This window comes from Macaca fascicularis, chromosome 7 (assembly GCF_037993035.2).
Source record: "Macaca fascicularis isolate 582-1 chromosome 7, T2T-MFA8v1.1".
Classification (NCBI taxonomy): domain Eukaryota; kingdom Metazoa; phylum Chordata; class Mammalia; order Primates; family Cercopithecidae; genus Macaca; species Macaca fascicularis.
Genome location: NC_088381.1, coordinates 143698749 through 143715178, shown reverse-complemented (window position 1 = coordinate 143715178; position 16430 = coordinate 143698749). Strand labels below are relative to the sequence as shown.

Below are 16430 nucleotides of genomic sequence, written 5' to 3'. Positions count from 1 at the left end.
ACTCACCGGAATTCTTTCTTGTACAAGATCCAAGAACCCTCTCTTGGGGTCTGGATGGGGACCCCTTTCCAGTAACACTCTCATAGCTCCCACTGATCTTTTGCCTCTGACTGGATACCTTCTCCCCATATCTCCTCTACATCTATACAGTGGTCCTCCTTCATGTTTCAGTTACCCACAGTAAACAAAAGTCTGAAAATATTACATGGAAAATTCCTGAGATAACTCATAAATTTTAAATTATGCACTGTCCTGAGGAGTGTGATGAAATCTCATGCATTCTGCTCGTTCCCACCAGGAATGTGGATCATCCCTTTGTCTAGCGTCTCTGCACTGTAGACACTCCAGGCCCATGAATCACTTAGCAGTGCTTGTGTTCAAAGAATCCTTATTTTACTTAATAATGGCCCCAACAGACAAGAGTAGTGATGCTGGCAATCTGCATATGCCAAATAGAACTGTAAAGTACTTCCTTTTGGTGAAAAAGGTAAAAGTTCTTGACTTAAGGAAAAAGAAATCATACGCTGGAGCTGCTAAAATAAAAACAAATTTTCTATCCATGATATCGTGAAGACGACGAAAGAAATTCATGCTAGTTTTGCTGTCACACCTCAGACTGCAAAAGTGATGGCCACAGTGCACGATAAGTGCTCAGGTGGAAAAGACATTAAATTTTGGGGTGGAAGACATGAACAAGTGACAGCAGTGTGTCACGCGAGAAAGCACTGGGCCAATACAAAGACTTCAGCAAGGGATCTGAAATGAGGGACTCTAAGCCATTTACTGCAAGTAAGGGATGGGTGCACACATTCAGGAATACAGAAAGTCAACAGTAGCCTAACACCACATCACAATGCCTATGGCATTCACCTCACTTCATCTCATCTCACTGTATCATCTCACATCATCACAAAAGGAAGGGTAAGTACAGAACAATAAGATACTTGAGAGGCCACATTCACGTAACTTGTATTACAGAATATTGTTTTAATTGCTCTATTTTATTATTAGTTACTGTTAATATCTTCCTGTGCCTAATTAATAAATTTAACTTTATCATGGGTACATATATAGGAAAAAACATAGTACATATAGTTGACCCTCGAACAACAAGAGGTTTAGGGGCACTGGCCCCGCCACAGAGTCAAAAATCCACATATAACTTTTGCTTCCCAAGAAGTTAATTACTAATAGCCTACTGTTTACCAGAAGGCTTAACGATAACATAAAAAGTGGATTAACACACACTTTGCATGTTATATGTATTACATACTGTATTCTTACAATAAGTATGCTAGAGAAAATAAAATATATTAAAATCGTAAGGAGGAGGAAGAAGATCTAGTTGCTGTCTCGGGGTGGCAGAGTTCGAAGAAAATCCATGTATAATTTTACTTCAAACCCACGTTGCTTAAGGGTCAAGTGTTTGGTACCGTCCAGTTTCAGGCATCCACAGGGGCTCTTGGAAGGTATCCTCTGCTGATAATCCTCTGCTGATAAGGAGTTTTCTACTGTACTACACCTTTCAAAAAGCAGGTCAAGTCGACCCTGCTATACAAAGCCTTCCCTGATATGCCCTACCATGTCTTTACTGTATGCCTGAGGACCTGTCATAAACTGTGCATACAGAGCAAACTTTTTGTTCTAGGAAAGCTGTATGATGCAGCAGGAAAAAAGGAGGATCTAGATCAGAATATCTGACCCAAGTCTCACTGTGTGGTTATGGACAAGTCACATTGTTTTACTGAGCCTTAGTGTCCCTCCCTGTCATTAAAATGTGAGTGAAACAATGAAGTATACAAAGGGCATTAAAATTACAAAAAGCTATACAAATATGAGCTATTCTCGTTATTAAGAACATTATTAAGAATAAAGTAATAAAGCTATTCTTATTATATGTGTAAGTAATTTTCCATAAACATACTGTTAACTGTCAACCGACAGGGATCCCACCTGATATTTATTTTATACGCCAAAGAACTAAGCATAGCGCTAGACATTTGTTGATAATATATATGTATTAATAAAATGGCACATTTGTTAGTAGATAAACATATCTGCCACATTCTATGTAAAGGCAGTTCAATTAATATGAATATTAATTGAGCCTCTTTTCTCAGAACGCACCAAGAGAGTTAAAGTAACTTACCAATGTGATTGGTAATTTAGGAAAAATAAACAGAAAATGATGTACTGAGCACCTCTCTTTTTTCTCTTGGGAGCTACTCCCCCCTTAGGAAATACATATCCTCTACTGCTCCTATAGGGTCAGCACTCTCCATACATGGCTCAGACCAACCTTGCTTACAATAGGAATATAAGTCTGTCCAATTCTGAAGCTTAACAGGAAGTGCATTTGCTTGCAGACAGTTATAATCAATTCCCCCAACCTACACTTTATCAGTAAAAAATAAAGTATTTTGGTTTCCATCTATTTTAGTCCTTGTTTTATTTCTCAACTGGTTCAAAACCAACCTAGTAAAGAAAGGTATCATTGTTGGACTTCCTTAAGAGACCCCAAGATTATTTGAAATTGATTCCATAGAAAAAGATACTCAAAGTAAGGTCCTATATCTTGAAATACTCAAAAGTAAAGGGTCCCCCTTTCATTAATTAAAATATATGCTTTCCAGGAAATGCAAAAATTCAAATTTTTAAAAAAACATTTCAAAATATATATATATATATATATATATATATATATAATTTTCAAGAAAACCCATGTAATATTTTTCTGTTGAATTCCTAGGTCTTCATAAAGTATAACTACATGAATAGCATATTTTAAAAGATAAAAGGATGATTTCTCTATGAACAGCTAGGTTTTCAAAACAAGCAAATTTTATAAAATGGCTTTTTCTTTTATTCTTCTAAGTTCTACCTCTGTACTTAGAACCACGAACATCCCAACTAGGTTAAAATGCAGTCACCAGAGGAAGAAAGTGTGTTGCCTATAAACAAGTACAAAGAGTCTCAACCTTATTAGCAATCATAGAAATGCAAATCAAGACCAAAATAAGATATTTTACTCCCACTAGATGGACAAAACTTAAGAAGTCCGACAGTATTGCAATTGGAGAAGATATGGATCAACAGACTCTCTCATACATTGCTGATAGTTTACACAGTCACTTTGGGAAACAATTCAGCATTACCTTTTTTCCTAAAGCATTATCTTTTAAAACAGAACATTCACATGTTTTAAGGCACTGAGCCTATATAAAAACTTCAGCAAGGGATCTGAAATGAGCAACACCAAGCCACTTACTGGTTCATATATTTTAAGTCCCAGTAATTCCACTCCTAGATACATGCCCAGCAGACACATTCAAGAATATTTGTACCACGGCTGTCCTTAAGAGCAAAAGCCCAGAAATAAGTCAAATCCTCAACAATAGGAGAACAGAAAAATTAACAGCAATATAAACACACAGTAAATATAATAAAGCACTGAACAAAATGAACTGTAAATATATGTAGCATGAACCTGAATTATAAAATGCTGAATGAAAAAAGCAAGAGTACATAGAACATGTCTTTTTTTTTTTTTTTTTAAGAAAAAGTTTTAAAGTGATTAAAACAAAACAATAGAATTCTGCTTCTATACATGAGAGGATAACTGTTACAGGACAAGCTCTCCTACCATAAACAGCTAGAAAAGTTTACAAGTTATTCAAAATAACTACTTTTTATTAAACAACTGGCAGCACAGGACTGTGATCTCTGAGAGAGGGAAATACACGAAGTACAACTGCCCTACATTTCTGCCTAAAGGCAATTTCCAGACTATATAGAAAGAGAGGAAATGCAAATAGAGCATAACTGTCTCTGAAAAGAGATAACAGAAATCAGATTTCTAGGGAGTGGCTAGACTGTTCAAAGCAATGTCCTGGAGAAGAAGTTGTGCAGAAGAAGATATCCAAAAATCATCATGAGGGACCCCTTGAATCTTCGGGTGAAAACAAATCTGCTTAGGTATAGGGTGAAAGTCCACAAGGCTGAGTAAAGTGCAACTATCAGAATAAAGAACAAATTAAGGAGAAGGTAAGGTGTAAGCTGAATAATTCCCAGAGTTCACATGAGGTTGCAAATTGAGTTTCCACCAGACAGAATGAAAAGATCTCACTGATCGTGGGGGTAATTTAACAGACACCCCAAGAGAGTCTTTAGTGGAGGAGCTAACCTGGGTCTAGACAAAAAGCTACTATAAACGAACCATAACAGTGTTTAAAAATAAACCGGAAAAAGATAAGCTGATCTACAAGTAACTTAAGTGCCTGACCAAAAAAAAACAAAAAAACAAAAGGGGTTAAAGAAGACAATAAAATCCAAACACTAAACAATATAACATTTGCAATGTCTAGCATTCAATTAAAAAAATTACTGTACACGTGAAGAAACAAAAATGTAACCCATAAACATGATGAAAATCAGTCAATAGAAAGAGACCCCAAAATGACAGATAACAGAAAAAGATATTTTAAAACATTTATTATAAGTATTATAACATGTAAACAAAAATGTAAAGGAAATCACGAATATAACGAAAAAGAGAAAAAGGAGACACAAAAACTGATGAAAAATAAAATATCTGAAATGAAAATTTCACTTAATAGAGGATTAGGCACTGCAGACAAAATGATGAATGACCTTAGAGACACACACAAATACAAAACCATCCCAAACTAAAGAAAGAGAGAAAAAAAAGTCTGAAAAAACATGAGCACAGCCAGATTTGTGGTAAAATATAAACTAAGTCAACATGTAACCAGAGTCTCAAAAGAAGACAGGAAAGGAGAACATTAGAAAAAAATATTTGAAAAAATAAAGGCCAAAAGTTTTCCAAATTTGAATAAAACTATAAACCCATAGATGAAGAAGCTCAATGAATCCCAAGCACAAGAAACATGAAGAAAATGACACCAAGGCACATCATAATCAAACTGCTGAAAATCAGTTGTGGCCAAGCACAGTGTCTCGCACCTATAATCTCAGCACTTTGGGAGGCCAAGGCAGATGGATCACTTGAGCTCAGGAGTTCAAGACCAGCTTGGGCAACAAGGGGAGACCCCCATCTCTATAAAAAATACAAAAATGAGTCATGCACATTGGCATGCACCTGTAGTCCCAGCTACCTGGCAGGCTGAGGTGGCAGGATAGCTTGAAGTGAAGCCCAGAAAGCCGAGGTTGCAGTAAGCCAAGATTGTGCCACTGCATTCCAGTCTGGGCAACAAAGTGAGACCCTGTCTCCAAAAAAAAAAAAAAAAAGAAAGAAAAGAAAAAAGAAAGAAAAGAAAAGAGGAAATCAGTTACAAAGAGATAATTCTAAAAGCAAACTGAGAAAAAAAGACATTATGCATAGAAGAACAAAGACAATAATTGCTGTATGCTTCTCATCAGAAAAATGCAAGCCTGAAAATGACAAAAAGACATTTTAAAGGTGCTGGGAATTGTACATGAATGGTCACAGCAGCTTTCTTCAAAAGAGACCATAACTGAACACAACCCAAACGTTCTACAATAGATGAGTGGTATATTCTGGTATATTCAACTAATTCTGGTATATTCAAACAATGAAATAGTATATAATAATAATAAAGAAAGAACTATTCTTCATAAACCAACACATATGAATATGAAAAACACTATGCTGAACAAAAGAGTCCAGATACAAAAGAGTACATACTGTATGATTCCATTTATGTGGAACTGTGGAAAAACCGTAATGACAGAAGGCAGATCATAATGTCTGAAGCCTGGGGTCATGTGGAGGATTGAATATAAAAGGGGATAAAGAGGGCTATGAGGGTGATGGAAATATTTTATATCTTCATTTTGGTGGTAGCAGAGGTTAAACTGGTGCCTACTGTTGCCAAAAATCATCTTCAAATTGTACATTTAAAATAGATGCATTTTACTGCATGTAAACTAGATCTCAATAAAACAGTATATTGCTTAGACATACATACAGATAAAACAATTTTTTTTTCAAATCAAAGTAATGATAAACACAAAGTTTAAGACAGTGTCGGACCCTGGGATAGGAAGCTACTTAGGAGGGAGGCAGGGAAGTAAAAGGGAGAAATAATACACAGGTATATTAAATTACTGTCAATAATCTAGTTCTTGGGTTGGGTAATATTAATAATATTATAAATAAACAAAATAAGAAAAGCATCATTGGGGGGAGCAATGATGACAGTGTATCACAATTAATCTAATTCTATAGACCTCAGGTAAAGAATAAAAAAAAAAAGGTAGTCACCTCACCCATATATTTCCCATGTCTCAGACGTAGGAAATATGCGAATAAATCCACCTCTCCGATCATTCTCCTCCTTCACCCTCCGTAAAACTTTGATCTAGATGAAAAATAAGATAAAATGAGTACCTATTTTGACAACTGGAGTCCATGTGGCTATAGGACAAAGGAAGATACTTATGACTCAAGAATGTGAAAGCAGCATGAAGGGAGAAATTAATTCCATTTAAAATGTTCTTCCCTAAGAAAACATTTCTCCCATCTTGAATCTTTCTCTTTTCAATGTAAGACATGATTTTGTCATGAATATTATGAATCACTCACTACTTTTTGCTAAAACCTGTGTTACCCCACAAAAGCCTAAAATGAACTTATCTTTACCTCCTCCATTGACAGACCAAGCACAGAACCACCCAACTTCCCTGGCCCTTTCTCCCGGGCTGAGCCCACGAGGTTTTTCATTTCCGCATCACTGGCAGAGAGTGGACGGGAACGCTAAGGAGAAGAAAATGAAAATAGTAAAAAAAATTTTTTAAGCTTTTATTATTCCTCATTATCCTGTTCATTCCCTCAACCTCATTATCTTTCCTAAGATATATAAGCTCAAATTCACAGACCACTTCCTGTAATTAATCTCAGCCTGGAACCCCGGAAAACAGATGAAAGCTAATAAACTCAAAGGCAAGAGGAGAAAACAGAATAGTAAAAGAACACTATGGGTTGAGAGAGTAAAGAGAAGAAAGAAAGAATAAGGTCTATGTGACTTTCTAAGCTAGTATTTAACCCAAACCTTGGTTTTAGAGTACATCCAATACTTCAAGGATATGGAAGTTTCTCAATACTCAATAAAATCCCAATAGAAAAATAAATAAATAAAATAAATAAATAAATAAATAAATAAATAAAAATCTCAATAGAAAAATAAATGTGATTTATTTCAGTGAGTATACTCTTTTCAGCACAGGAGATGAAGAATTAAGAAAACTAAGACATAAGACACAAAACCAAGGAACAATCTATTATATCTAAAATGAAAAAGTTGGGCTGTGAAATGTTTTACAATTTGTGGGGGAAATATTGAGATGAGAGTCATCAGTGACACAGAAAAGAGCTGTGGCCAAAAGGCTATCACTGTGGTTGCTGGACTTCAAGAGGTCTGGAATAAGGGTGACTACCCTGGGTACTCCAAGAAGGCAGCCAAATGGGCCCTGTTCATCACTGATCCCAGAAGAGGATCTCAGCTATTTTAGCTTCTACATGATGATGAGGGAGGTCATCTGAAAACACAAGTTTTAAGTGATTTTGATTTTATGCGAGTGGAGAAATAGGAAGGTAAAAAAGGAAGTCAGCATAAAAGCATGATAATACACTATTATTGAAATAGATGACGTGACAGACAAAAATAAGACAAATTTGCCAAGTAGAAAGAGTAAGAAAGAATTCGCCCACTATGGGTGCAAATTGTCCTCCTGATTCTTAGAAGTAACTTCAACCAGAGAGCGGCAGCCCCATTGTCACCAGGTATTATTTGTCTTTCTCTATTTGTAGAATATCTATTCAAAGGCATTTTGGTAACTAACTTTTGGCCTTTTTAGCAACACCCGTTGTTATGGACTGAATGTTGGTTTCTCTCAAAAATTCTCATGTTGAAGTCCTAACCTCCAATGTGATAGCATTTGGAGACGGGGCTTTTGGAAGGTAATTAAAGTCAGATGAAGTCGTGAGAGTGGGGCCCTGGTGTAATGGGATTAGTGTCCTTATGAGATGGTGGCCAGGCGCGGTGGCTCATGCCTGTAATCCCAGTAATTTGGGAGGCCAAGGTGGGCGGATCACGAGGTCAGGAGATCAAGACCACCCTAGCTAACATGGTGAAACCCCGCCTCTACTAAAAATACAAAAAATTAGCTGGGCATGGTGGCAGGTGGCTGTAGTCCCAGCTACTCGGGAGGCTGAGGCAGGAGAATGGTGTGAACCCAGAAGGCGGAGCGTGCAGTCAGCTGAAATCACGCCACTGCACTCCAGCCTGGGCAACTCCAGCCAGTGTATGTACAAAGAAGAGGCCATGTGAGCATACAACAAAATAGAGACCTACAAGCTAATAGAAAAAAGCCTTAGAATGAAGCCTACCTTGCCCCACCTTGATCTTGGATTTCTCAGCCTTCAGACTGTGAGAAATAAATTTCTGTTGTTTAAGCCACCCAGTCTATGGTATTTTGTTATGGCAGCCTGAGCAGACTAATATATTCATGTACACGAATAACCAACCATGGATGGTTTTATCTTTGGACACAAGAGAGACCAACTAACCAATCTCCAAAGCTACCATGGGAGTTATAAAAGCTAACTTTTCTGATCGGCAACTACATGATGGATACCTATATCAAGAAAACCATGAAATCAACAGATGTAAGCAACATGTGAAGTCCAGGGGCTTTTACTGTGGTATCTTCAACATCCAGAACAATATACTGTACTTGGCATGAAGTCAATCAAGAAATATTGGTTGAACAAACAAATAAGTGAAAGTGCTGACATCAATCACGGCTAGAAGTAAACTTTGCAGAAGGATTTCGGGAAATATTTTTACTTACTCAATCTCTGGGAATACATTAAACAGTAGATGTTAAAATGAGAGGGTTTATAAGGGAAAGTTGAAAGATTTAGGAAGGAAACAAATATAAATAATATAACCACTGTTTATAAATCTTTGAAAAGTGTGAATGCTTATTTAATATATAATTTGGAAAAGCCAAAAATATTAAATGGATAGTTTAAGGACTTTTCTCGTGACCACACACGAGATTTATTGTTTGCCAAAAAATACTTATCTAGTTCACGCATGACAGCCTCTCCGATCATAAAGCCACTGGCAAAGCCTAGTGCTGTGGCTCACACCTGTAATCCCAGCACTTCGGGAGGCCAAGACGGGTGGATCACCTGAGTTCAGGAGTTCGAGACCAATCATGGCCAACATAGTGAAACCTCGTCTCTACTCAAAATACAAAATTAGCTGGGCATGGTGGCACATGCCTGTGGTCTCAACTACGTAAAAGGCTGAGGCAAGAGAATCGCTTGGACCCTGGAGGCGGAGGTTGCAGTGAGCCAAGACTGCCCCATTGCACTCCAGCCTGGGTGACAAAAGCAAAACTCTGTCTCAAAAAACAAACAAACAAAAAAAAAAAAACAAAACAATAAAGCCACTGGCAGTTGTCCTCTAAAGTTAAGTAGCTTTCTTACATGACACTATCTAAGGGCCTCAAATCTCAAATTACGTAAAGAGAGTGTAAGAAATAAGCATTCATGTAAATGATATGATAAAAATAGGTATTTTTATTAAGCATTTAAGAACAGAAAGAATGTTACTTAGAAGGTTAATAAACTGAAAGCTATATCAAAGTTTAATTAAAAGTATTTAAAGAAAAAGTTATTAACTATTAAACAGATTAAGAAATGCCTGGCTGTATTTAAAAGAACAGGGTTCGAATCACTATTGAATAACACCTAATGAGAACCTCCAATTCCTGGATATTGTTTTTAATGGTTTTTTTAATATTCCTGGCTTCTAGAAATTGAGATAATGATGTGGCAACCTTCTCCTACTAACCTAATGTGGTTTCTCTAACCAATGAATTAGCACCCCAAAACTCTTAAAACTTCTCTGCCAATCACTTTCAAAGAGTTGTCTCCTATATACATTCACAACCACTCCTTTGTTACAGCCTACAATTCCAGGTCTAGCTACTGCGTACATATTTGTGAACTGTTTGGGGTCGGGTAGAGGCACGTAGGAATTCAGGTCTGTGCTTCTAGTTGGGGTATTTAAGCACTCTGAGAAAGGTGTATAATTCTGTGACCTGAATTACAGACACAGATAAAAGAAAAGGCAGAGAAAGAGAGAAGAGAAGAAGAAAGGATAAGGAGGACAGAAAAAAAGAAAATAAACGCTTATGAGTGTTGAAGAGACATACTTGGAGATTAAAAACAAAGCAAAGGTAAAAAAAAAAAAAAAAGGAATCAGACTGATATGAAAGGCCATCAAGACTATCAAAAACAAGGCAAAACAGTCCAAATGCAAGTCTTTCTGCAGTTTTGCCTTTGGGCATATCAACTACATTCTCTGAGTGGTAGATATAATAAATCCACACATTTCCATGAGTTGACTGAATATACTAAGGAAATAAGGGTCCTCTGAACTTAGAGAGGAGAACCATTGCCTCTGGCTAAAAGATACATGATTTAGATATCCAGTGCTCAGATAAATTATAAACTGTCAAATTACTGTCAAGTTAAGAATTCTGCCATGCAACATGCACCAAAGATAAATTTATCAATACTACAACTTACGATTCAGAAATCTTCCCAGAGAAGAAATCTTACATATCTAACCGTCATTGCTAAGGAACAACTGGCTGAAAATGTGAAATTACTGAGACAAGGAACCACCAGTCTCCACTCAATCAAAGAAGTAAGAAACAGATGTTGAATCAGAAAATGACTCTCAGCCTAAAAAAAGCTGGCAAGTACCAGTGATGAGAAGAACTTAACAAAATGTGGAATGGGGAAAAATGGCAAGATATCCTAAGAATATATCATAATTGAGGGGCAAAAATAAAATTTGCTTGACAGAGAACACATGCAAAGAATAAAAATCTCCCAATGCAGTTTTACAAAGTTTGGAATTCTTCATTAAAAGCAAAGGAACTAGAAATAGCTCAATTTATATGTGATACATTTTACCATCTAAAAAACAAAACGTAAAATCAAATTTAAAAGCAAAATGAATGCTATCAAATGAAAGAAAACAAATGGAAAAGACCACATTATCAATAAATCTGAGTGGAAATGGACCAAAAAAAATGGTTTCTGAGAGAAGGTTTAAACATATTGATAATCAGGGTATACTTCGAAACTGGCGGATGGAGGGGAGAAAGTAAGTAGGCTTGTGTAACAGTAAAAAATAAAATAAAAAGAGATATGCAACATCTAGAAATTTGGAATAAATGTAAGCCAGCAGATCTGAGAGACATGCATTGTGTTATTAAGGAAATCGGCTTTAAAAACAAACAAACAAAACTTACCAAAACCACTTATAATTATGTCTGAAAAATTGTGAAGAACTGAGGAGGCACCAGATTAGAAAAAAACCAAATGAGGTACTAATTTTCAAAAATGTAAGAAATTTGCTCCTGGTGGTTGCTGCCTGGTAAATCTAACTTGAATCCCTAGTAAAATAATGGAACAAATATTAAAAGCAAAAAATCCCTAATAATTTAGAGGATTATGGGCTTATGAAGAATAGTATGGAGAATGCTTTACTTTAAAACATGCTTTAAAAGTTTGATTTTTAGGACAAGATTTTTAAAAGGGGAACTATAGCAATATATTAAATGTCTTTGGATTTTAGAGAAGCATTTGAGAAAATTTCATACAATTTTTATTCTAAATTATATTTCCAGTTGGGGGTTAGTGCCAGAATATAACACATCAACAAAAACTGAAAACAGTGTAACTGTAAGATAAATAGCAGTGAATCAAACAAAAGAGCATTTGTGGATGATGGCAAATGTGAAAAACATGACTACAAACAGGTGAATATCAAAATAACAAGAGATCGTGACAATGGGAAAATCAAGACTCAAAAGTGTGAAGGGGAGTAAATCTTCTTAGTAAAAACTACATGTCTAGCACTTATCCTGAATATTTTACCTCTATTTTATCATTTCTTTCTCACCAGAACTTCATGTATATATTATTATCCCCACATAACAGATGTGGGAATTGAGCCTCAGAGAGGTAAAAGAACTTGCCCAAAGGTCTAATTGCTAGTTTTTGGCAGAACTAAAATTTGAATCCAGGTCTATCTGACTGTAAAAGTCCATATTCTTTCCACAGTACCATGCAATACAATTTCTGGTGAGTGGAAAATTTGAACCATGGACATTAAAGAGAAAGGAGAAATATAGAGATAATGGTTTAAAAAGGAAAAGGCAGAAAAAGGGCAAAAACTAAGAGAATTCACAATCTGACAGCAACAGAAAAAGAAAGCTTGATACAGTCAAAAACAGAGTCAAAAAAGTCAGAACAGAGACTTTTTTTTTTACTTAACTCCCATGAAAATACCTGTGAAGTTAAGAGTGCTTCGTTAACAGAAAGACAATGACAAAATAGAACATTGCAAAGAACAATAAAAGTCAAAGAATTCAACTTGTATAAAGCTGGCTGACTAAAGCCAGAAAGGCTTGATGTCGTGTAAGCAAGTGTTCAGATACATCACTATTAAAGAGAGGTCTTGCTCTCCAACAAGCCTATTACAACCTATGGGAATTCAAGCAATGCAAGTAGATGTAATGGAATTAAAATTGATAATGAGAAATTAAGATTAGAATTACATATCAAAGGCTGGGCATGGTGGCTCACGTCTGCAATCCCAGCACTTTGGGAGGGCCGAGGCGGGCAGATCGCTTGAGCTCAGGAGTTCCAGACTAACTTGGGTAACCATTCGAAACCCTCATCTCTATCAAAAATACAAAAAATTAGCCAGGTGTGGTGGTGTGCACCTATAGTCCTAGCTACTCAGGAGGCTGAGGTGGGAGGATCACCTGAGCCCAGGAAGTCCAGGCTGTAGTGAGCTGTGACCGCGTCACTGCACTCCAGCCTGGGTGATGGAGTGACACCCTGTCTCACATAAACAAGTAAAAATAAATTAGAATTACATATCAAAAACACTTCTTTAGAGCCAAATGCCACAGGCTATGAAAGAGTACTCCTTTCCTAACGTACTCCTTTCAGTACATTAGTTCCAGGTATATTTAGAATATAAGCTCTTTGGAGTCAACAGCCTTATTTTGTTGTTTTTTGCCATGGGAGCAGCTAGCATACTTAGGTATTTACTAAATATAAAACACTACATATTATAAAGTTTCGAATTCTACCAACTAAGCACCAAAACTCATACTACAGAACAACATTAATCAGTTACTAAATATTAGACAAGGCATCCAGTAAGTTATTTTTCATTTCGTGGATTCACATAAACCATATAAATCACTTTATCAGAAACAGTAGCTAAGAAAGTTACAAGTCAAGCATTCAAGCTTACCAGAAATTGCATCAGAGAGTACAAATGCCAAAATAAATATATTGGAGCTTTTTGCTAAACAATAGTTGCAGTGACATATTTATATATGAGAATATCTATATCCCTCATACTAAAACATCAAATAGCAGGCACAGGACCCCCACTGCTAGCCTATTACTTCAAAAACAATTTTTAAAATCTGTGCAGAAGAAAGCAATGGTTAATCTCAAACACTGCTAACAAAAACAGAAAGAAAGCAAATGCTGATCATTCAGAAAGAAAGATGTTTGTATTTCAAAGGTAGCATCTGAGACACTATTGTGGCAGAGCTTCTAAGATTTATAAACCGCAAATCACTACATATTTGAAATGTCACCTGTTAAGGAACGCAAATACAACCCAACACCCAATGTGAAAACATTTCCAGTATTAAGCTATAGACAACAGTATGTTTCGTAAAATGTCTGAAAAAAAAAAAATGAAGTTCATTTGTGAACTGGAAATTTTCCTTCCTGGAATATTTTGGTCAAAGTGATAGATATGCCTTCAAGCACCTGTTCATCATTTAAATTCAACAGCCTCCATCTCGGTATAATCACTATCAGGAAAAGAGGATCCCTAAGTTCCTGTATCCTCTACTCTTATATTCTATAACCAAAAAGACTTCTATGCATTTATTTTCATTTATTTTGTTAATAAACTGCGCAAAAAAATAGGTACATAAAAATATGTACCATGAAAAACTAACGCTAAAAAACTTCCCATTTAGAGAATGAAAATAAAATTTGAATGAAGTTTCCAAAAGATCTAGAACTTACCTGCTTGGCCTTTGATGACTGAAACTGTGCAGATACTGGACGCTATAAAACACAGAAAAATGGAATAAACCCTTATCTTCTCCTAATATGCCTACATTTTCCATCTCATAGATCTATGATATAAAAAAGGAAAAAATAATCTCCAAGCAGAAACTAAAAGCAAGAGCCCTACACTTTGTAGTTGGAAGGTTAGAACATTTATTATCTTTCACACTGCTTTCTCCTATGCCATATATATTCCAGCTTCAACTTCTAACCACTGAGGGCACAATCCTACTGCCAGATACTGAAGATCCTGAAGTCAACTAGTCCACCTGACAAACTGGTTTCACACAGTACACATAACTAATCTACAGTTCCTTTAGGCTTTATATAAGTGTCCTGTAGGCTGCTTATGGATGAAATCATGCCATTACCTACCAATTGGCAAAATAAACATTGAATAGATTTTCTTGAGTTTGCAAAGAGTTGCCAATAAAGCTGAAAGGCAAACTAAGAAAAGGGATCAATTCATCCAAGATTGGCAATACACTACTTCTAGAAGTGAAACCTGGCAGAAACTATGTTAAAGCTGCACAGAAATGTTCATGATCCTTTACACATAATCCTGTGGTTCCTGCCACAGATACTGCAGGAAACAATTTGCAAAGGAATGTGACTGCCTAAATTAAGTTTTCCTAGTATACCTAGGTTAATCCTCTACTTTTCCTTATTAAAAATTAAAGAAAACCTTTTGATCTGTGATGATGCACTGATCAAGTACAACCCTGGTAAGTGATTTTATATCTAATCCAAGATAATAGCCTTTAAAATACAGTACACTCTGTTCCACATCCCAACATTAATTAGGGAATAATTCTACAGCATGGGGTCATAGATAGGCAAAGACTGAATCTAGCTCAAAGACATGTTATGCTTGGCCTGCAAAGTATTGTTTCTAATGAAGTGGCTGCCAATATTTAAAAGTAACATTTCTGATTTCTCTTGACAATAGGAAGATCTCATAACACCTGGCCCACACTTATGCATGAGAGTAATTAGCTAGAGCACATCAGTAAAACAGCCACACCTTTCAGATGAGGTATGCCCGCTCCAGTTTACCTCAGTCATATCACTCTTAGCTGTTTTACACCTGCCTCTATTTACTCATTTATATTACCTGCCTGCAGGCCCTCTAGGCACTTGAGTTTGAAAACCCTGTTCTAATAAAAAATTATCTGAATAAATAATAGCATATGAGTTTGGCAAACAGAAAATAGCACTACTCCAAATGAGACTAGCTAGCAAAAGGAACAAGAGGAGGAATGGGAGTGGAAGAAGGGAGGAAAAAAGTGAGGAGTAAAGGGTTAAGGTGGATTTGGGGCAGAGATAAAAGGAGAGGAGAAGAAAAAGAAAGAGAAAATGGGGAGTAGGAAGAAAAAGCTGCTTATGCCTTCAAAGAGTCTACAATCTGGCAGGAGAGTACAGAACAATTTAAAAGCAACAAATCAATGAATGCAAAACCATGTAGTATAGAAGAGGTAAATAAATGTTAAAATGAAAAGTAAAGGTCATGATGGATTTAATAAGAAAAGACTTCCAAAATGTCTGAGCAGGCAAAGCAATCAAACCAGAGGGGAATAGAAGAGCAAAGTGGATTTTTTTTTTAAATAAGAAGAAATGTTAAAGGCCAAGAAACAAAAGTGGGAAATTAGCAGGGTCAAAACAGGCAGGGACTGACGAGATGATGGAATGAGTAAATGAAAGGATTAGCTGATTGGTTTAACTGGAACAAAAATGCAGAGTACACAAAGAATGAAGCAATGCTTGATTAATGATATTTTAGACAAGTATAAGTTTCTTTGGGCTTTTACCTCACTTATCCTCAATCAATAACTCATGATCATGGAGGGTCCTTTGAGGAGAATTACTTGTAGAGAAGATACTATTTCAAGAAAGCATCTTCTTTACAAAGCTAGTCCGAAGACCAGAAAGAACGCAGTAATGACTAAGAATTAATAGGCTCCTTCTCTGTGCCTTGTTTCTGAGCATATCAATCTGAGGTGGAAGAAAGGGTGATTTTTAAAAACAGAAAGGGAGATAATGAAAAAAGAAGCCAAGAGAAAAGACAAAACAAAAAACAGGGAGTAAGTTTGTTGGAAAATGTTGAAAGCATACGCTATTAGTCACAGCTGAATATAACTGCCTCCTGTCTAGAGTGACCCCCAAATTCTCCTGCTCTAAGTGACCTCATACCCACAGTGCTTCCGTTCCCTCAGTTACATCAGCTGCC

General features: G+C 36.3%; 1 protein-coding gene across 50 annotated transcripts in view; it reads right to left on the bottom strand.

Annotated features, from left to right (window-relative positions):
- Positions 1-16430, bottom strand: part of TTLL5 (tubulin tyrosine ligase like 5) — a 291003-nt gene that overhangs the window by 202411 nt on the left and 72162 nt on the right. For 33 of the 50 annotated variants that reach the window (XM_073997878.1, XM_073997882.1, XM_073997883.1 and 30 more), the window contains exons 16-18: positions 14159-14200; positions 6644-6757; positions 6271-6362 (exon numbers count right to left, since the gene is read on the bottom strand). In XM_073997878.1, the coding sequence (XP_073853979.1) occupies positions 6271-6362; positions 6644-6757; positions 14159-14200 (248 nt within the window). Of the gene's footprint in view, positions 1-6265; positions 6363-6643; positions 6758-14158; positions 14201-16430 lie in introns of those variants that run through there. The other 17 variants (XM_073997885.1, XM_073997895.1, XM_073997890.1 and 14 more) reach the window with 2 other exon arrangements.